The sequence below is a fragment of the Atractosteus spatula genome, chromosome 4 (genome assembly GCF_055471065.1).
Source record: "Atractosteus spatula isolate fAtrSpa1 chromosome 4, fAtrSpa1.hap1, whole genome shotgun sequence".
Lineage (NCBI taxonomy): Eukaryota > Metazoa > Chordata > Actinopteri > Semionotiformes > Lepisosteidae > Atractosteus > Atractosteus spatula.
In genome coordinates this window covers 11,476,220-11,497,295 of record NC_142709.1, presented here as the reverse complement: position 1 = coordinate 11,497,295, position 21,076 = coordinate 11,476,220, and the positions used below count along the sequence as shown (strand labels likewise).

Here is a 21,076-nt window from a genome sequence, read left to right as displayed (position 1 = left end):
ATTAAAGCTATTCACTTGAGAAGAGGATGTTTTGCCATGTTAGGATATTTGTGGTGCTGACTAAAAGACTATACGTGGAATTGATTTATATGGAGATTCTGCATGAAATGAAAAATCATCCAAGTCAGTGACTAATTTGTCCAAAAAGGCATTAAGACCCCCCCCCCGTTGTGATAGTGTAATTACCATGTTTAACCTCGAGCTCAACCTGAAAAACGAGTTCTCATTTCTAATTCTCAGGAAAGAATTTAATCAAAACATCTCGTTTTCCTTGTGCCACAGGTGCAGAACTTCAGCGAACCAATCTCGATTCCACCTCACGACTCCCGATACATATTTTCACTACACTTCACACCTGCCAGACCGTCGATTCACATAGACAGCAACATTCTGCTCGTCACCAATGCCTCGAAGTTTCATTTGCCCGTGAGGGCTTACACGGGGTTTTTGGAGGTAAGCACTGGAGTCTTCTTCTGTGCTTCTCCCCTTTGACATAATAGATGTTGGCAACAGCCCGGTGACTTGACTGGAAAAAAAAAAAATACTTAACTGGTTTAGAGGTCATAAGCCCTAAAGTGGGAAACATTAAAATATCACCATTTTGAGTTTGCGTAAATTCTAATCTTTAAAAAAAAATTGCGGAAGATGTGCTCTTCTAATATTTGTTTCCTCAAACAGCCACTTGTTTTGCCACCAAGCCAGGAGGAACACTACTTGGACTTCAGCGTGCTCAGTGCCACAGAATTCAGCAGCATTGTGTTTGCTGTCATCAACAGCAACCCTATCGAGGTGAAGGAAGGCTTTTTTTCAGCTTTTGTTTGAAATGTGCATCACAATTTTTTTTTTGCTAATTGGATTTCTGGTTTCTTTGTTTTAGCTGGCAATAAAGTCATGGCAAGTCATAGGAGACAGCCTGTCTATAGAGCTGTTGAAGTCGGACAAGGGGAACAAAACGGCCATCCTGTCGAGAATTAGTGAGCTGCAAAACGGTACAGCATCAGATCAGACAACTGTAAGTTCACTTTAAAGATACCCGTTTAAAGCATCCTTTATGAAGTGCTGTTTTGGAAGTCACTCAGAATTATGCTAGAAGATACATTTTTTATGAGGTCATGAGTAGGTTTTTCTCCCCCCCAATTTGTAGAAAAATTAGGCATGTAAATTAGAATTGTTTTCTTGTGCATTTCAGACGAGCAGTTTCACAGGTGGAAACCTTCTTATTACAGAAAAGAACTACATGAATTTAGATCCATAGCGGTATTTTTTTTTTTAAAAACCCATGGTTCATTGAGGTAATAGCAACATTTGATCTGTAATTCAGATTACTTGGCAGTTTTAATATAGCCCTTCACAACAGCTCAACCTAGAAAATGCTTCTTGGAAACCAGTGAATGAACCTGACTTATACATTTTATCAAGTATAAAAAGAGCATTCATCCTAATATATGAATTTGGTTTTAAAATTAATATTTTTAAATCATTTGTTTAGTATAGTAAAGTATATATTTTTCCTATGTACTTTTCAGGTTATGGCATGGTAGGGCATATACAGTGTTGCCAGTGTGACTAATAGTTAATTGTTAATATTTTATTAAATTGAGAAATTGATTTATTAATGGGGACATTGAATTAAGAAGGCTTATTTACAAGATTTATGAAAGAAAACTGCCATCTTTATATTCTCCTCAAATTTATTAATATTCTTTATACTGATCAGTAATTTTTATGGTCTTTCTTTGCTATCAATAACATTAACAGTTGAGTATCTATACTCTTCACCTGTCAAACTGCTAAATCTTTTTGCATGAAGAAAGAAATGTGTAAAATAATGCCATGTGTTGCAGAATTTTAAAATGCTGTATGTGGATTGCCACCAGGTACCACTTTATTTAGAGGTACCCCTCACTGTTATAAGGCTTTGGAGTTTTAACGATTACATATCAAGGTTAGACAGTGTGCATTCAGGACTTACATTTTTCTCTACTTTAGGTTCAACAGTATCAGCAGCATTTTGTAAGACAGTTCTTATTTTCCCTTTCTAAAGGTAATACTAGCTTCAGGCTACTATGCAGCATTCAGGGTTACACTGGTAGCTAAGGAATTGGAAGGAGTGTATGACGGAGCTATACAAATCGCAACGGATTATGAGGTAATTTTTTAAATGACCTACTGAAAGCATGTCAAGCAGATAAGTGCGTATTCCTTTTTTTGTTAAGTTTCTGTAGTGTGCATTGTTTTCAACTTAACTTTTGTTCTTCACAGATCCTAACCATACCAGTAAAAGGTGTTATAGCCGTGGGCACGTTAACAAGCTCACCAAAGCACATTGTTCTTCCAGCGTCCTTTCCGGTGAGAGCACTTTGAGCCATTACATTGCGCAGTGTTATTGTTTCTCGTGAAGAAAAGTCTTGTGGCTATTTTAGTATCTGCTGTTCGGTGGGAGACCAGCCTTGTATCCATTGTGTAGTCTAGTTTATGATTTTACTCCTATTGTTCTGATACGTTTGAAGTTCATTTTAAAGGGGCGTCCGTGTTTTTATTTTAACCTCTGAATGAAGTCTTTCATCTGAAGCCAAATTAAGTTGCAACAATTTAATTTAGTAGTAACTTTTACTTGACCATGCTTACGTTGCTTGGAGACCTCAGATCACAGCGTTTTAAGAGCAATGCCTAAATTTAATATTTCATAATACTTGTGTGCAGTTTTTGCAACCATTTAATTCCTCCTTAACAGCATTTGCACATCTCTCTACTTTTGAAATGTTATTCTTTTCAACAAAAACTAAATACTGTTAAGATTTTTTTTATAGTTGGCTGCACTTTTTGTGCAACGGGTGTGTACATTTTTATTTGGGAATTTCAGTGTGCATCTCTTTGTAAATTTCTTACATCTTCCACTTACACTTCTGAGTACAGGAGTTACTAATTACTGCTGTATGATATGTTGTTACTAGCGAAGAAAACATGTTGCTGTCAGAAACTGCCATCTGAATTTACTTAATTAGTTTTTGTATTGACTGTAGAGTAATTAACAGCTCATTCCTTGTATTTTTTACAGGGCAAAGTTGTACACCAGAGTTTTAACATTATGAGTTCCTTCTCACAGAAGGTAAAACTGCAGCACATACGTTCTCTTACGGAGGATGTGCGATTTTATTACAAGAAATTCAAGAATAATAAGGAAGAGTTAGAGCCAAGAAGAAAATCTAAGGTATGTAGTAGTTGTAGGCTTTATGCTGAATGAAAGATTTTAAGATGCTTCAAGAAATTATTGATAAAGGATTTGTTCTCTGATTTGGTAAGAACATTACAGGCTTGTAGCCTGGTCTTGTCTGACCTTAGAGGCTAAGCAAGTCAGGTCACTCCTGGGATGGGAGGCCAAGGGAAATCAGGTTGCTCCTGGACTATATTTGGCACTCTTTCCTCTGGACCAGACTTTTCAAACCCACTTTCGCTATGGTGACGAGGAAAACTGTACTGTTGGGTATATTGCCCTTCAGATGAGAGGATAATCCAAGGCTCTTATTACCTGGACACCAAAGATCCCGTGGCACTGTTCATCCCGTAAGAGTAGGGGTTCTCTGGCAAAATCCCCGCCTGGGTTACCTCAATTCATTTGGTGAAGTTGAGTTTTTCACAAAAGTGCAATATAAATGCAAGGATTTATTTGCTTTTTGAATTTAAACATCAGAAGTTTTGCCCAAGAAGTCACTTTGCATGCCTTTTTTTTTTTTTTACAGATTGCAAATATTTATTTTGATGCTGGTCTTCAGTGTGGAGATCACTGTTACGTTGGATTACCTTTTTTATCTAAATGTAAGTTTAAGTGTATGACATTTCTTACCTGTTTTTTTTTGTGCTTGTGTGTACTCCACACGGGTTTTCAAGCGTGTTGTCTTATTTCAGCTGAATCTAAACTGCATGGGCTAGCAATGCAAGAAGATGTGTGGGATGCAGATGTCGATTTGCATCAAACGTTTCACAAAAGGTGGCGAGAGCTGAAAGAAAACTCAAGGCATGAGTAAGTGGTAGTGTTTTTATATGCCTCATAACACTTTTTCCTGCCCATGTTTATTCAAAGCATGTTTAAACAGTGCTTCAGAAATTTTAAATTCTACCTTAAGCTGATTTATGAAATGTATTTGGGTTTTTTTTCGTCCCTCAGGGTAGACGCCATCTTTGAAGTAGATACTGACCTTCAGAAAAATGTTGAAGTCAAAGTAACTGCACAGATGATATGGCCTTCAATAATCAAAACAGCACGCCATATCATTTTCCCTCTTACAAACACCAACAGCTCGTCTGTAAGTTCAAAGCTACTTCCAGTATTTGGTGTTTAATATTTCATTGTGATGGCTTGTTTTTTTATTACTCTTATACATTTTCATATTACAAGATAACATTAGTGCTCTGAGATTATTTTGTGGTGGGGGATGTAATTTGTAGGGGTAAACCTATTTTTAAAACATTATGGCATGTGGTTTAGGATGGAGACATACTTAACATGAGTTACTAATTTAATTTAATGTTCATAACGCAATTTACACTAAATTTAAACTCCATATTGTGTGTATGATGATTTATGGATTTTATTAAGCATACTTTTCCACAGGAAGAGGAAGTTGTTTTAGAAAACCCAGCAGATGTTCCAGTCTTCATCCAGATTCTACCTTTAGCTTTGTATCCCCACCCTTCAGTTTTTGCTGAAAAAATAACAGAAAGGTGAGATAAGACTGTGGTTTTAACTTTTAATTATTTTTCTCTTTTTATTTTCATAGAGTTTGGAGTGTTGTTCAAGTTACAATGTTAAGGAATCCATAATTGTTTGATAAAAGTGAAAAGAAACCATAGCCATCAATTGTCTTTACTTTTAAGGGCTAAAGTGATTAATTGAATACATACATTGTGACCCTCTGCCCATATAATGATTTTTCTTCTTCGTTAAGGCTTAATTTGGGAAAGCTCTCAGACTTTGAAATCAACACGTTTGAGTTCCAGACTCATAGAAACCAAGTAAGTGAAGCATTTCTCTGTTACTAGAAAAGCTGTAGTTTTGTGTTAAATTTGAACTACACTCCAAGAAACTGAAGTAATCCATCTGATATTTTCTTTTTACCATGGCAACAGTATGTAAATGTGAACATGATCTTCTCTTGCTGGTTTTTAAGTCTGTTTATTTACGTCTTTTGCTTTTAGACTTCCTTCATTAAAACTAGCACAGGGTTTGTCGAAGGACCTACAAGACCATTTGTTTACAATTTGCTGCTGTTGCCTGGAGAGGCCAAGTCCTTTACAGTGAAATTTACTCCTGTCTCCAACCACACTGTCTCTTCTCTGATTGTTGTAAGGTAAATTCATATTTCATGATCATATCAGAAAAACGGATACAAAAATAAACTCTTGCTAAGGCCTTCATGTTATGGCTTTTTTATATATACTTTTTGTGCGATTATCTGTAAAATAATGGGAACTTGCACAAAGTAGATTAGAGGAAGTGTCAATTATATAATGACCATTGTTGCTCCATCTCTATCTCTTTTTAGGAACAATCTGACTGTGATAGATTCTTTAGTTGTTCAGGGTCAGGGAACAACTGAAAGCCTGAAGGTTGCTGGCAAGGCTCCTGGCCCTGGAAGTTCATTAAGATTTAAAATGACAGAGTCTTTGCTAAAAGACTGCTCAGAAAGTGAGTATCAGGTCAATGCATCAGAAAGTGGGTACAACAGGAATTTGTTTCCATTGAAAGAGATCGTGTTTTAAAACTTGCACAGTGCAGCAGAGTTTTTGTTATGCAAGATTTTCAAATATGGCGATTTTGTTCTCGAGAATTTATCATGGCAACATTAATTTCTGTCAAAAGAATGGCTTATGCATGTTAAAGGTAAAATTTCAGGAGTGAAACTAAAATACACTGTATATCTTTAAAGCCTTTTAACATGAATAATAATATAACACATAATGTTATAATATTTTCAACATTAGCTATCTTTAACATCTAGAGGAATTCACATTTTCCATTTTTTTTTCCTTTTAGAAGTGAAATCAAAAGAACCAAACTTTACTCTCAAAAGAACATTTAAAATTGAAAACACGGGACAGCTTCCAATTTTCATCAGATCAGCGGAAATCAGTGGATATCCTTGTGAAGGTTATGGATTTAAAGTTGTCAACTGCCAGGAATTTGCACTTAAACCAAATGCCTCAAAAGACATTGTCATACTGTAAGTAATGTTGCAAGTGGAATCTAAGCAATAAATTACTTCATGTTTAACTATTTCTGCTTTGTAGTTTTCATTTAAGTTATTCAGTGTTGTTTATGCACTTGTCAGGACTGAAGTATCCAAGGGTATGATGGGTTTTAAGGTAGTGCAGAAACAATCTTAGTTGAACATGCTTTACCTCCACTGTGGTATTCTAACTTCTGCAAATAGCCATCGACTATGCTCATATAATGTCACGATATTTAAAAATGTTCCTCTCGTTTTTTTTCCCTTTCATTATAGATCTTTCAAAATGTATATTTCTTGTTGCATGTTTACCTCAGCTTGTATGCATGTTTAACCTTTTCATGCCCACTGTGTAAACAATAACCATATCTAAAGCTGACACCAGGATAATTATTTTATACTGTGTGATAAATGCCTGTTTTTAAAATGCACCAAAACCCCTGTGAGAACATTTTAATCAGTTTGTTGTGGTATTGTGGTTGGGCAGCATGTTTTTACAATAAGTCAGATAAGACTTCTAGTGCTAAAAGGCCATGAAGTGCTCACTATTTTTACTTCCTCAAAGAAGCCTTACTGATAGCAGTAGCAGTTAAGTGTATGTTATTCACATATATTTTAGTTTGATGAGTTCAGGTTAACTAGCTGGTGATGTTTCTGTATCAATGTCATACAAGCACCACTTTTGTCTGTTTTCCAGGTTCACACCAGATTTCACTGCTTCGCGAGTTATCCGAGAATTAAAGCTTGTGACAGCAGGAGGTTCCGAGTTTGTCTTTGTACTGAATGCATCACTTCCGTATCACATGTTAGCTACTTGTGCTGAAGCCCTACCCAGGCCCAACTGGGAGCTGGAACTGTACATTATAATATCTTTGATCATGAGGTAAGGTTTTTTTCTATTTCTACTTTGTATTATTTGAATTAAAAACATATGAAGTTATTCTACATATATGTAAAGGTATCCTACTATATGTAAAGTTACATTGTAAAAACAATAACATTCTGGAGTGTTTTTTTTATGTGCTGATTAATTGGTCAAGATTAGCAATAGGAGATGTATGTAAAGAAAGAATAAAATGTTTTATATTCTCGGCACCTGACTAGAATTGTTGGATGATCTAAATCTATGAAGTATCATTTCAAAGAAATTTGAATAGCACAGTGTTTTGAAGATACTAAAGTTATCTTCTCTTGTGGCTAAAATACATTCCAAACAGTTGCTGTTGTGTCTTGGAATGGAATAAGCAATTACATGCTGTGCATTTCCAAAGAAAACCATAACGAAAAGTGAATTTGTTTTGTTTTCAGCTCCATGTTTCTTTTAGTGCTTGTAACCGCATATTTGGAAGCTCAAGGAATATGGGAGCCATTCAAGAGACGTTTGTCTTTTGAAGCATCTAACACTCCCGTTGAGACAGGGAGGCCATTTGATCTCAGGGAAATTGTAGGGATTTCATCTGATACAAAGTAAGTGAATGAAAAATGCTATGCTGTGCTTTCGACGTGTCATTATAAAATGATTAGGTAGTTTGTTGGCCTTGTAGTACATTTTATGTGGCATAACAAATATATAGTCATGAACTGAAAATATCCAGTTATTATGTATAAAGTCACACTGTTACAATGAATTAGAAATTCATGCTTCTCCTGGCAAGGAGGTTTTAACTGCAGTCATATAAAAAAAAACTTGTGAATAATCTTCTTTAGTTTAATGAAGATTTCATTCTGACACTTGTCAGTGCAGAAGAGTTGTTCTCAGTTTCTTCTCTGTTTACCACGTTCTTAAAGCTTGAATGAATATGGAGATGCAAACCACAACCTGACAAGAGGAATGTACTCAGGTGGTCCTTCATCTAGAGCCAACACAGGAAACCACAGGCAAGGTGGTGCACAGTCACACATGAACAACAGTCGAAACCCAATGGACTTTGAAGGTCTAAGAAGGATCAATTACAACAGGACCTCTATGCAAGCACCCTCTGCCCAATCTGCCAGCAAAGGCAGCAGTATGGGTTCAGACACTAACACAGGCCAGTGTCAGATCACCAACAGGAGGCTGCGGACTGGCAAGCACCACCACCATGCTCACCAACAGCAGACCCAGAGCCTTCTGGAACAGCAGACTCCACAGCCACCAGTGCCTCAACAGCCACAGGCTAACAGCTGTCAGAAATCGCAGCCTGAAAGCAGCACAGCCAGACACAGCTCTGAGGATTCAGATTACACAAGTCTCGTGGAGGCTATGGACAAAGACCTGGAGCGGCCCGAGTCCCCATCCACAGAGGTGTTTCAGGAGCAGCCTTCTTGTCCTGCTGCACAGAACAAAGGTAAGTTAGCCCGACCACCTCTGAGCTCCCCTGACCATCTCCTCACCTGGCACCCTTCTGTCCCTCGTCTTAATGCTCAGGTGTGGTTTATACTCTTGTAGTGAAGGCTTAATGCTCAGGTGTGGTTTATACTCTTGTAGTGAAGGCTTAATGCTCAGGTGTGGTTTATACTCTTGTAGTGAAGGCGAAAGTGCAGCGTAAACCCAAAATGCAAAAGAAACGGGAGGAAAAAGAGAGGAGAACAAAGGGAAAGCCACAGGAAGATGAGCTGAAAGACTCCCTCGCGGACAACGACGACAGCTCTTCAACCACCACAGAAACGTCGAACCCAGATATGGAGGCCAGCATCAAGGAGGTAGGCTTTTGGCTTCTGCTCTTCTGTTGATTTAAATGTGTTTTGTCCCCTCTGGTTTGAAGTTTTCTCTTTTCGACTCCTGATCAGAAGCTTTATTCAGTGTACTTACAATTATTGTGCTTTTAAAAGAGTGTTGTTTTAAATACCTTACGCTGGATCGTAAGGATGTTAGCAGTTCTTGCATACCAAGCATTTGTGGAATCAGTGTTAACATGTACGTGCTCCATTTTCATTTTCCCTTTTTGTCCTTTAGGAACCAGAGAAGAAGAAAGGCCGAACGTTCACACTCGACAAAGAAAAAGAGGACAATCATGTTTTTCATATGAAACCCAAAAACAAGAAAGTAGGCAACATGAAGAAGGAAAACCAAACAGATGCAAAGTCCAGGTAATTGATGTCTGGAGTTTTAAGTGGTTGGAATTGTGCAGAAAATAAGTGTGTTCACTATTCTCTTTGTTTTGGTGCACCAGCTCTTTGGAACTACCTTATACAACACCCCTGGAAAGCAAACAGCGCAAGAACTTCACATCAAAGAACTTGATACATCAAGCACTAACAAATGGCCCAAAAACAAGGAATATGCAGAAACAAAGAGGTTGGTTTTGTTTTCCTAAGCCATTTAGCAGTTTGCCTTAGTTTTCATGAAGTTACACTCTAGGTAAGCAAAAACTGAATGTGAAGGAGATGGTGTGTATAGTAGTGTTCCCTTGTGGATTCAATTTTGATCTGTAGTGAGCTGTGATTTCAGTTTGAGAGTTATTTGGATGGTAGTTTTAATTCAGCCTTACTTTCTTTGAAGGAACCAGTGGGAAACCTGAGGATTTTAGACCGTCTCCCTTGGTGAAGTTTCTCTCCATCGGTTCTGGCCAGGAGCTGGGACACAGCAGCAGCTCGGAAGGAGAAAAGGATTCGCCTCCACCAGAGTGGGATTCTGTACCCATCCACAAAGCGGGCAGCTGTAAGTCAGCCCCGAGCCCCATCCGCCCCTGTGTTTACAAGACTTACAGAGAAGTGTGGAGTTTCCAGTCGCTTATGGTGATGAAAAGAGGGCTCTCGTTCGGTGAAAACATTTAAATATAAATTATTTCAAAGTTGACGTGAATTTAAAATGCACAGCATTTCAGCTGTTCATGTCCTTCTCCAGCCACGGACAGCCTCCAGCAGATCTCCATACAGACAATGAATGCAGACGCTTTCCTGAAGAGACCCATCTCTGCCACATGCAGAGCTTCCTCCCCACCACCTGCATCTTTCAGCTTGATCACACGCGGCTCCTACAGCAGCGTTGTCAATGCAAACAGGTAACACTTTGCCTATTGCTTCTTTACTCATCATAAGGTCTTGGATGACCAGATTAGCAACCGGCTTGTGTTACTTAACATCTGGATACCCTATGCTTTAGGCCTGTTGTCACAATCTTGACGATTGTGTTGACGGTTCTACTTGACACGTTTGTTAACAGTAAGGGGGATATTTTCTTTTCTGTAGAATGATTTCCTGATGTTAAAAAAGCTTTATTTCTGTTGCTGTATTTGCTTAAGCAAAAGTTTTAGAATTTATCTTACAGAAAGGTGTGTGCTGTAGTGTTACACTAATTTGTGATGTCAAGGTTTAAATTAAGTGCATGCACTAGTGTACTGAATGCTCAGGCTGTGACATCTTCTCCTGTGTTTTTTAGTGAGACTGGTATAAAGAAGCCAAGTGGAAGCAAACACAAGTTAACAAAATCAACTTCTCTACCTGGCAAAAATGGGAATCCTACCTTTGCAGCTGTTGCTGCAGGCTATGACAAAAGTCCAGGTGAATGCTTGTTCTTTACCCCTTGCTACAGGTGTTCATCCATCAGCCAGAGTGAGTTAAACTGTGGTGTGTTCACAGGTGGCAGCGGCCCAGTAAAGAGTGCAGTCAGTAAATCTGATATTCATGGCAACATGGCCATACCGAACATGATGCCTCTGGAGAGCGATGGTTCAGACAGGTGAGATAAGTGTCATTTTTAATTTTAAGTTTAATTTCATTTTAATTTTGGTAATTGTTAGTATATGTGATGTTATGAATTGATACGAGATTAAAAGCAATTACAAAAAAGTGTTAAATGCTTTGTGTCCTTCACACAATTGCGAGAGCTACTTTGAGTTTCTGGCTGTGTCATATTGATGTTGTCTATGACAGCAAAAAAAAGTTGTAAATAGGAGATGAGCACATAGACAATGGTTTATTGTAAATCAAATTCCAATAAAGGACAAAATCATTGACCTGACTGATTTATTTTACCTTCGCTGATGAGCTGTTAAAGTACAAGAAGCAGGCAGAATGTATACAAGATTTAGAAAACTGTATAGACATTGTCATTTATCCGCTTACCCAAAATGACACTAGACTAGAATGATCTATTAGAAATTAGGGTATGGTTGTTTAATAACAGTAAGGATTTTTTCCCTCTATACTTTTCCTAATAGAATTGTTATACTGGAGATTAAAGATCTCTGTACTGTACCACACATAGTCATATCGTTTAATTACACCACATCTGTATATATAAGATTACATTTTTACTGGATTATGCAGATTTCAGTAAATTGATTTCTGTATAATTCATCCTGTGTTATGAGCTACAGATGTTAACCAGGACAAAATGTACAAAACAGTGCAAAAATATTGTGGAAGCAAATTGAACTACACAGGATATTGCAGCAAACAGCAAACATCTCATTATTTCTGATAAGTGCTCCAGAAAGCACCAGATACACCACAGATACAGCCCAAGAGAGAAACATGCTGTGATCTACAATTCAGTATACAGATTAAGAAGCACCATTTAATATAAAAATACTGTCAGACCTACATCACCATTGATGTTATTAAAAAGTTGGAGAAGCTAGTCTGTTAAATCAGGTAGTATATATTGCAAAACTGGTGTCTTTGATTAACGTCTGAAAAGTTGTTTGTGTTTGTAAAATCACTGCTTTTTTCACTTAGCTTCAATAAAATGTCCCAATGTATAACTGATGTATGGCTACAAACGTATGTTGCTTTGTATAAAATGGTCAGTATTGCTTGCCTGTTTCGAGAAAAGCTAAACTGCTTTTGTTTTTTTCTTAATGTAGTTCTGGATTATGGAGCCCAATTGACAGTTCTAACAGCCCAAGCTTCAATTCTGTTAACTCTTTCTCTGCGTTTGGACCTAATAACACCTTTAATCTATCTGGAGGTGAGTTTTGAGAGATGAATGTAAGTAACCATAACAAATGAATAGTCTCTGTGAATAATGTTCTATTATAACCCTTGATTGTAATACAATTAAAGTATGTTATATTTACACAAACTCCTACCAGTCTAGTTAAATGCATCTTTTTCTCTTTTTAGTCGTCAGTTGTATTAATTTTCCCAAGACCTACAATCAGGACATCCAGCAGAGCTGGCCAGAGCTGTCTCAAGTGCCCCCCTCCATATGGGACTCTCCAAGCAGTGACCCCTTGGCTTCCTGGCCCACCAGCTCAGGCTCTCCAACAGCTCCCACTGCAGTAAGATCTCTCCTCTGCCTCAGCTTCCTGTGGTCGAGAAGCACAGCTTTCTTCTCTTTTTAAGAATACTTAAAGAGATTAACAATCTTAAGGGGCAGTGCTGATTTAGAAGAAAATACAGAATCTTTTTTTTATCAATGGTGAGAGCATATCCTTTCTTGAGAATGAACTTTTTGCTTTGACCAGTACCTGTTCTGTTTATCTCTGTCTTGTGTACTGCTGCTTACACCTGCTTTTGCTAAAACATGGAGTCTAACTGCAATTTGTGACCAGAAATAGCTTTCAGTACATGAGACTGATTTATTAGCTATCATAATACAAATATCACATTTAAATATAAAATATTTATTACATATTTCCTCCCTAGGGACCATTACATTCTCATATCCACAGCGGTATAATCTCTCATATGTCTACAGATTTTAAGCAGGTTTAAAACCTTCTGGTTGCTTGTATGACAACAACTCGCAGTTAATCGTGTTCATATATGAGTACACTATGGGGCTCTGCATTTTTGAATAACAAAGATTTCTTTTATAACTATTGTATTCTGTTATCATATATATTTGAAGCACTGTATATATTCTTTCCAGTCTCTAAAAAGTATTAATCACAGATTGGAATCAAAATCCTTATCTTGAGAGTAGATAAACCAAAATAGTGACCATCACAAAGTGTTTTCAACAATGCATTATTAGAAGAATGTTTTTAGTTGGTTGTTAAATGAAGCAGTAATCATATGAATATCAATATGGAATACCAGTTATCAATATGGAATATTAAAACATGGATGGGTTGCATTTAGTGTTGTAATCCATGAGCAAATGGTTATTTTTTTGTATTTGAAATATCAATTGCACGGAATTACATAATCAAGGGTGGATGGTATGATTTCATTTTCTGTATATAATAATGTTTGTAAATAATCAAACTTCAGATTGCTTTTCTGCTCTCCTACAATATATTTTCTGTATATAATGTTTGTTTGTAAAATGATTAAAAAGCATAACTTTAATTGCCCCCTTTTCTATTTCAGTCCATCCTTGGCAACACCAGCAGTCTTTGGTCTTCAACCACTCCATTCAGCAGCTCCATCTGGTCGACCCGTGTGGACAGTACCCTGCCCTCCTTTACTCCATCCCCCACCACCTCCACCCTTGCAGACCTGATAGGAAGCAGTGAGAGCACCTGCGCTGCCCCAGCTCCACCCTCGACTCCCACCGAGATAGGCAGGACCTACAACCCCTGGAACATGTGGCGCCCCACCCTCAGCAGGAGGAGCTCCGAGCCCTGGCCGAACACCTCCACTTTTCCATCGGACACCGGCAACTGAGGAAAATCGGCATCGTTTAGCCCGCAGGTTCTCGAAGCCAGTATGAGCATTGTACGTGATGTGCACTTTTTTAATGCAAATTTCTATGCTATAACAAATACTCTCATTGATGCTTCCTGTCAGCAGGGGATGACTCAAAACTTGCTTCAATAGGACCCCAGCCCTACTGTCACGTTTAACAGGGGGTAGTGAAATGTTTTCTGCTGCTCTTATGTCTTGAAAAGTATGGGCCTTATTAATTACATCAACTTTTTAAATAAATTGCAGCAACCCAACTGTCAAAGGCAAAAGCCAAGTATTTATAATTGAAAATATTGCCCTTATAGGGATGTCTTGATTATTTTTAAAGCTGCCCCCTCTCCCTTAAGGTAATACTGTGTATGGCTTCTCTTTATGGTACAGTATTACAGTTTTGAAACGAGCACTTTGTGTAAAGTTAAGTTAAATCATGGCTTTATTAAGGGATTATCATGGTTAAAAGGTGGCAATAATGTAATGCATTGTGGCAGAAGTTTAAATATGGTTCATGGGTAAACTTGAATGATGGATACGGCAACAATGCAATCAGGATAGCTGTATCCCAGCGTCACCAGTCTCTGTATTACAATCTTTGTGTGCTCGGGGCTGTCTCTTTTCTTGCCTCGGTGCATTTTAACAGGTTGAACTGAAATACTCATGGCCGACTCTTAAACGTGGTTTTGATGTATTTCTTATTTAAAAAACTGGGTTGTACTTTAAAATAAAATAAATTTTTCCACTGATTTTGGCTTTGGTTTTCATATCTATAATGACTAATCAGTAACAGTCCATGACATCATGATGATGCTTATGGTTAATACACCTCAGATATGTAGATTTTTGAACATTTATTGCAGCATGGTGTCTACTCCCAGATACAATTAATGTAATTTACTGCCTTCAGTATTTCTCTGGAGTTCCTGAGTCCTTGTAATTAGCGATGTCATATATTTGCTTGTGCTTCTCAAAACAATCCCTGGGCATCTGGTGATTTAATCATTTCTAGTCTATAGTGTGTTAATGTAAAGTAAATAAGTAGTTTATTTTGGTCTCAATGAAAGGGCCACATCAGGGTTCTGGCTTTAGTACAACAATAAAATGGCCCTGTTTTATACAATTTTCCACACAGTAAAATTGGCTTGAATTTCACCAGCTTGTATTCAAAATAAACACTGAAGAAGTGCATTCACCAAAGTGAGTGTGGTATAAAAAACTTACAGATCTGTGCATTCATTAACAGTAACTGATACTACACAACAAACAATATGCTCTGTAAGCTAACTAAAATATCAGTGGCATAGTATTTTTTTAAAAAAGGTGTATCAATCATTTTACAAAATCTCATGAATGACAGGACCTCTAAGAATTCTCTAAGGGACACTCAGAATTCCTCTGACATCTTATAAAGAATTCCCTGCAACTTAAAAGATCCTTGACCCATAAAAAAGCTAAATATAAACTAGTATTTTATATATACTATAACTCGTGTTAGCTATACTGTTCTAGCTTTGTCAAAAGTGACAACTATCAACTTTAATTTTTAGGACAGTGCAACACTTCCATGTTGCTAATGTTTTTTTGTTGTTTGCTTCAGAGCAGCTGCAAGTAGCTGTGTGAACTTGTCCATGTCAAACGCCTTCATCACAAATGTTTTGTGCTGCTTCTTAAGGAAATTGGCTGGGTCTAGTACCATCATTCCTCTCGTGAGATCTCCTTTCAGCTCCACGTGAACTGCACACTGGATGTTCTCCGTCATTATGCTGCAGTCAATAGCGGCAGCCATGGCATACGAATCACAAGAGACAAACCCGGGCCCAAACAGCTCATCCTTTATCGCCCATTCCTTCCTGGAAAACGCAGTGCACCGGGATGTTATTTTCTTCATGAAAGCAGCAGCAGCGGTGTCTTGGTTAACCCATTCCTCAAAGAATTCCTGTTCAAGATTGAAAATCATCCCAGTTATCCACTGTGTACCACCACTTGTAGTTATTCCTTTATTTCGTTTGCTGCTTTAAATTTCCCTACATGATGAAAGACTGGCTATGGCTATAAGAGCATCCCGGCAAGTAACAGACGAGCCTAAGATGCGGCTTTTGTACATGCCCTGCCTCTTTAGAACAATGCAGAATTAAGCCTTCTGCTTTTTAATGTAAAATAGTGCTGTGACAGTGACAGGCTAAGTGAATAATCTTGACCTCATCAGTCTTGAGGACTGGATTTGAATAGGATGAGATGTTAATTAAGATGCATTTAGGAAGAAACATAAGAAAAGATGTGTGGAACCAATATTCAGAGGTTTGTTTGTGCATGAAACTGGGAACAGCCATAAAGGAAGTGAATCCAGCGAAGGAAGTGGAAGCGCTTACCCATGGCAACTGATGACGGCAGGTAAATTCCCACGTTGCGATATATGTAGGGCAGGAGAACTCCTTCAGGACAATATGAGCTGCTTCTGGATCCATTCCAAAGTTAAATTCGGCACATGCTGTCCGGTTGCCTTTCCCTGGGGTCACAAGCACACGAAGGGTTGGGTCGTGGGAGTGAGGAACAAGTTACCAGCAATGTAACGGAAACTGACTCCTTGACTTCTTTCAAGAAATGGCTGGACGAGATAAACCCAGTTATGAGCAAGAAAGTTTATGTCCAAAGCATTGATTGATCACTGTGAAACTGCATTAGGAATGTGGCAAAAATCCAGCTCAAAATAAATGTTCCTTTCTTACCTTCCATATTTCCTCCCATGATAAAGAGATTCTTAAGTTTCACAGGGAAAGTAGGGTCCATTCGCACAGCAAGAGCTAGATTAGTCAGGGGCCCAAGGGCTACTAGAGAAACCTGCCAGGAAAAAGTTGCACAGAAAATAAGCTATGGGTTCTTCTACCTTAATTGTAGTAGTATGAGTGTGCCACAAGAGGGCATTAACACGTTGTATGGTAAAATGCAGTGTGGAGTTGCTTTAAATTTAATTTGCTTAAACCTAAAAGGAGCAGGGAGAGGTTAATTCCATGATGAAAAACAGCTCAACAGCTGAAACTTTTTTTTAACACTCAATGTGGAATTAACCTCCACTTGTTTCTTTGCAACACAGCTCCCCCCGTTATTATTATTAATAATACTGTAAATGAAAAATATAAAAATATGTTTTTATGAAGGCCATAATCTATACACAATTCTCAGCAAGAAACTGTTACAAATTAAGATGTGGTTTTAGCACACTAGAATAGCAAACTGGAAAAGAACATCAAACGTCCCATCGATGACCGTGCGTTTTATCAATTCCTTCAGCTGAAGGTCCAAGTCAACATTTGCGCCAGATCTTGATGAAGTTACACTATTTTTTAATTCCCAACAAGCCCTCATTAGGCATCGGGTGTGTGCCTTTCTTTCGAAGAGAGGCAACCACAACGAGATGTGGTTCTTCTGTAATACTCACCTGTCCCGGGTGCTCAGACACTATTCTGATCATGGCGTTCACTGCGTGCTCAGTCTTGACTTGAGCACCCAGAGCCTTGGGGTTGCTTTCGTCTGGTGCATCACCCAGGCCATCTGTCCCAAAGTGACAGCAGGCCAGGCTCTGCTCCCCTATCAGTGAGGAGGCAGCACCGCAGAACACAGGAACCTAAAATAAAATGTGATGGCACCTCTCATTTAATTTCTCATGAGTACCATGCTTTGCAATACTCTTTTGAAACACTGACTGAGCTCTGTGGAAGAGAAGGGCAGTGATGCTGGCTCCACAGTAACAGTTTCTGCCCATCAGTGCTGTGTTTCCACGGCACAGTCTGGCTGCGCCTCAGCTATATACTTTACTTGCAGCTCATCTACATCTCGGACTGCGCTCTTTGATTAGTTAAAAAAGCCTTTCGTCTCAGAAAGTCACGGCTCCCTAGTTTTGTTTGCCCAGTGCTACGGCTGATGGAAGTCAATGAATTTTAGATCCATTATATGTACTGTAACACCTCAACATGTCAGAATGTGAAAACCACTTCAAACGTCTGCCACGCCCAACCTGATCCCGCACATGAACAACATGTCTGATCATCATACTGTGTAATACTCTACATCATGCCTGCACGCCCCCCTTTTCCTTTATTAAAGCAGAATTTTCAAATACATTAGGGAGGAAAAAAATGCAAAAGATCTTGAAACGGCTACAAGCAAAAAGAAACAAAACATGACAGAACCATAAAGGTTCACGACCCTCCGGGCAACACAAACCTCAGTCCTGTCACACACGGCGAGGACTCGCAGGGTGTTCCTGCAGACGTGCTCCACAGGTGCGTTCCCAAAGCAGCATGTGATTCCCAGGACGCGGACAGCCGGGGCGGCCAGGGCCATCATTATAGCCTGGGCATCGTCTATACCGCAGTCTGCGTCCACCAGCACCAGCTTCTTGGCCATGACGCCGACCTGCTCAATGCAAGAGAGCAAAGACACTATCCAGCCAGAACGGTCTGTCGCGGAGGACACCTGGCCCCGAAGACGGAAGTGTTTTCTAACGACATCCTCAGAACTGGCTTCTCGCTACACGACGGCGTGATCAGATCACCTAGGATTCCGAGCGCACTAAGCCCTGAGGAAAGAAAACCCGTCATTTTTAAGACTAGCAGCAAAGTTTCATAAACCGATAATAAACACAAAAAAAAATCCCACACAGCACAATTAATAATTAAACTTCAGCCTTGTATCAAACGAAACGACAACCAGAGCTTCACAGAATACCGTGTTCAAACCCAAAATACAGCAAAGCCATCGAATAAAATAATACCTTTTAACTGATGACGTATTCAGAAAAGTTCCATCAATGTGCATCGATAATTTATCAATAACCCAGAAAAACACGTACGCAAAAACTCGTCAAAATTCATAAATGCCGGGTCCCAAATGCTGCACTAAGCACTAAATCCTAAGCCCTTCCTCCAGATCCGCCTGTCTCTGACGTAGCGCAAACAGGTCTGGGTGCACCTTAAGAGTACTGGGACGCCCCCGCATGACGTCAGTCGCTGGAGACTTTCTGCTGTGGCTCTTTTCGCGCTGCGCCTTCTCCACTGGTATTTTGATAAAACTCATTTTCACCTCGGCTGTCTCTGGACAAAAGTAGCGACATATCCCGTTCATCCATGTTGAACAGGCTGCACTCGAAACAGGCGACGTAAACTAAGGAAAACCTGGCAATACCGCTCTCTCTTTATTCAAAGCTTTGTACTGCTAAATACATTCCAACTCGTCTGTCCCAGCACAAACCTGACAGTACGAGGAACATGGCGCGTCCATTCACGTGGTGAAAGTAAACGAAATAAAGTAACCCTGGCAATACCTCAAAGCTTTGTTCTATTAAATATTTTGTCTTTTCCACGTACGAAACACGACTAGGGTACACAAATACTGGTATATAAACCAGTCGAAATGGGGTGACAAAAATAAAAGCTTTATCTCAACACTTCATCCCTCGAATACAGTATCAACTAAAGTTCATTAAATTAAATTGTGTTTAGATAAAGTATTATGCGTTTTAAAACTGTAAAATAAAGTTCAACTTTACAAACGTGAATATTTTATTCTCTTTGGCAGCTTCTCTCCGATTTGATAGGCTAGATGAAACGTCACCATTCCGCGAGGAATTCTGGGTGAGTTCCGCTCCGATGCGGACTTCAGAGAAGGGGGCGCTTGTGAGCAGCCTTGTGAAACAAATTTAGAAATGGGACGCCCTGAGCCAAACCAAGAAGTTCGTATAATAGTAAATGTCATTCTCATGTTTCATTTTGGCAAAAGTTTACATACATAGGTGTAGACTAAAAAAAACAACTCCTATGTGCTTTAAAGAACTTTCTAACTCATTTAAGCTATGCTCACATACACTAAAAATCTTTAAAAATAAGCTTGGTGAGTTGGTTTACAAAAAACCGTTAACATATAAACTTATTTAATGTGACCCCTAACACCACATAATCTCTGTACTGTTGACAAAGTGTTTTTTCTGTTTCATTCACTTGATGTTACCTTTGTTCTGTCATGTTGTGAACATTGTGTTTTTCCTTTTTGTATATAAAAAAATAAAAAATTAACTTGCAAACCTGAGAGGGCACAAGGCTGCGATGGGCAATAGGAACACGGCCATTGTGTTTTCAACCTTAGTTGAAGGGACTTCCTCTGTGAAGCTCTGGTATAGCCATGGATTATTGACACACAGGTAATCATTGATCAGGTTCTTATCAGTGGTCATCATTTAACACCAGGAGGCTGGTTTGGATGTTTCTTGTCACGCCTAACAGCAATAAGACTGTGTAACAGTCTTTGGTCATTTTAATCGCTTATTCACCATTTTTTATTATTTTTATCAATTATCTGGGTATGAGAACAATATCATTCCAGTTCATTCCAGTTCCAAAATCAATTTTGTCTACAATTTTTATCCAAGCTAGTAGACATATACAGTACTTGGCAAGGCCCAAACCCTCTATAGATTTTACCTGCTGCAATTTGGGGTCAGATAGTGAAGAGGCAATGTTTTTATGTATTTGTAAATTAACATGCAGCTTGTAAATTCCCAGAACTGACTGTAGTTGTATGACTCTTCATATGCTAATATCAGAATTGAGGAGTTAATTTCCATTTCCAATGCACATTAAAAGAGTTACATTCTTATCTGACATATTAATTTATTTGGATGATAATTTTTTTTCCAAGCAGCACACATTTGTACTTATTTTTACAGGGGAGCATTTTACTGAAACAATCTAAAGTGCTATGCTCTTGGTACAGTAACAGTGCTGAACCCAGTTACGAGTGTAGAACACTAACGACAGCTCTAAAGTATGCTCACAAAGACAGAGACTTACCTTAATCCACACTCCAAAGTTTATGAAATGATTAATGGACAACCTTCAATATAAGGTGAAATAAAAAATGGATCAAATGTTTAAAAGAAGTACTGTATATAAAATGTACTAATCTCCAACAGTGAAGTGTCCTGTTTGTACTTGGTCATGAGAAACTGCTGACAGACAGAAAAATACCTATGTTAATAGTTAACTAAAGCAAATGATTTAAAAGTTAATATTTGCACCACGATAACGAATTTGTCTCTCCACTCATGAGCCCAAAGAAAACAATATAATAATAATAACAATTAATAATTGCCTACACTTATATAGCACTTTTTCTGGACACTCCACTCAAAGCGCTTTACAGGTAATGGGGACTCCCCTCCACCACCACCAATGTGCAGCATCCACCTGGATGATGAATATCTAACTGATTCCTTTTTTAGAATTGTAGGTGCAGGGTGTCTA

At 38.6% G+C, this 21,076-nt stretch overlaps 2 protein-coding genes across 4 annotated transcripts in view; one reads left to right on the top strand and one right to left on the bottom strand.

The window, feature by feature from the left end:
• Positions 1–14,527, top strand: part of tmem131 (transmembrane protein 131) — a 55,705-nt gene extending 41,178 nt beyond the window's left edge. Inside the window, exons 15-41 of the mRNA XM_088913175.1 lie at positions 283–453; positions 679–789; positions 878–1,012; positions 2,045–2,149; positions 2,263–2,349; positions 3,059–3,211; positions 3,741–3,816; positions 3,907–4,021; positions 4,166–4,304; positions 4,613–4,722; positions 4,947–5,013; positions 5,197–5,348; positions 5,544–5,686; positions 6,035–6,221; positions 6,925–7,110; positions 7,536–7,694; positions 8,016–8,554; positions 8,734–8,909; positions 9,163–9,296; positions 9,380–9,504; positions 9,709–9,867; positions 10,054–10,210; positions 10,588–10,709; positions 10,788–10,887; positions 12,017–12,120; positions 12,276–12,433; positions 13,470–14,527. Coding sequence (XP_088769301.1) covers positions 283–453; positions 679–789; positions 878–1,012; positions 2,045–2,149; positions 2,263–2,349; positions 3,059–3,211; positions 3,741–3,816; positions 3,907–4,021; positions 4,166–4,304; positions 4,613–4,722; positions 4,947–5,013; positions 5,197–5,348; positions 5,544–5,686; positions 6,035–6,221; positions 6,925–7,110; positions 7,536–7,694; positions 8,016–8,554; positions 8,734–8,909; positions 9,163–9,296; positions 9,380–9,504; positions 9,709–9,867; positions 10,054–10,210; positions 10,588–10,709; positions 10,788–10,887; positions 12,017–12,120; positions 12,276–12,433; positions 13,470–13,766 — 4,167 coding nt within the window. The 3' untranslated portion in view covers positions 13,767–14,527. The remainder of the gene's footprint in view (positions 1–282; positions 454–678; positions 790–877; positions 1,013–2,044; positions 2,150–2,262; positions 2,350–3,058; positions 3,212–3,740; positions 3,817–3,906; positions 4,022–4,165; positions 4,305–4,612; positions 4,723–4,946; positions 5,014–5,196; positions 5,349–5,543; positions 5,687–6,034; positions 6,222–6,924; positions 7,111–7,535; positions 7,695–8,015; positions 8,555–8,733; positions 8,910–9,162; positions 9,297–9,379; positions 9,505–9,708; positions 9,868–10,053; positions 10,211–10,587; positions 10,710–10,787; positions 10,888–12,016; positions 12,121–12,275; positions 12,434–13,469) is intronic.
• Positions 14,528–15,267: 740 nt separating this feature from the next.
• LOC148835821 (inosine-uridine preferring nucleoside hydrolase) lies at positions 15,268–20,690 on the bottom strand. 3 transcript variants are annotated; one of them, XM_088913177.1, is made up of 6 exons: positions 20,624–20,690; positions 18,003–18,194; positions 17,218–17,403; positions 16,508–16,619; positions 16,151–16,287; positions 15,268–15,717 (listed from the first exon to the last, which is right to left on the bottom strand). In XM_088913177.1, the coding sequence occupies exons 2-6, from the start codon at positions 18,183–18,185 to the stop codon at positions 15,352–15,354; spliced, it is 984 nt and encodes a 327-aa protein (XP_088769303.1). In that variant the 5' UTR covers positions 18,186–18,194; positions 20,624–20,690; the 3' UTR covers positions 15,268–15,351. The 3 variants fall into 3 exon arrangements, with proteins under 3 accessions (XP_088769303.1, XP_088769302.1, XP_088769304.1); XM_088913176.1 differs by lacking the exon at positions 20,624–20,690 and adding an exon at positions 18,553–18,722; XM_088913178.1 differs by lacking the exon at positions 20,624–20,690 and having other exon boundaries at positions 18,003–18,280.
• Positions 20,691–21,076: the final 386 nt, after the last annotated feature.

Bases quoted from the DNA above. Each gene is read 5' to 3' on its own strand.
- LOC148835821 (XM_088913177.1), bottom strand. From the start codon at position 18,185: ATGGCCAAGAAGCTGGTGCTGGTGGACGCAGACTGCGGTATAGACGAT. The intron at 17,404-18,002 runs GTTTGTGTTGCC...ATTTTATTTTAG, and splicing joins CCGTGTGTGACAGGACTGAG to GTTCCTGTGTTCTGCGGTGC. The intron at 16,620-17,217 runs GTGAGTATTACA...TTTTCCTGGCAG, and splicing joins TGTCTGAGCACCCGGGACAG to GTTTCTCTAGTAGCCCTTGG.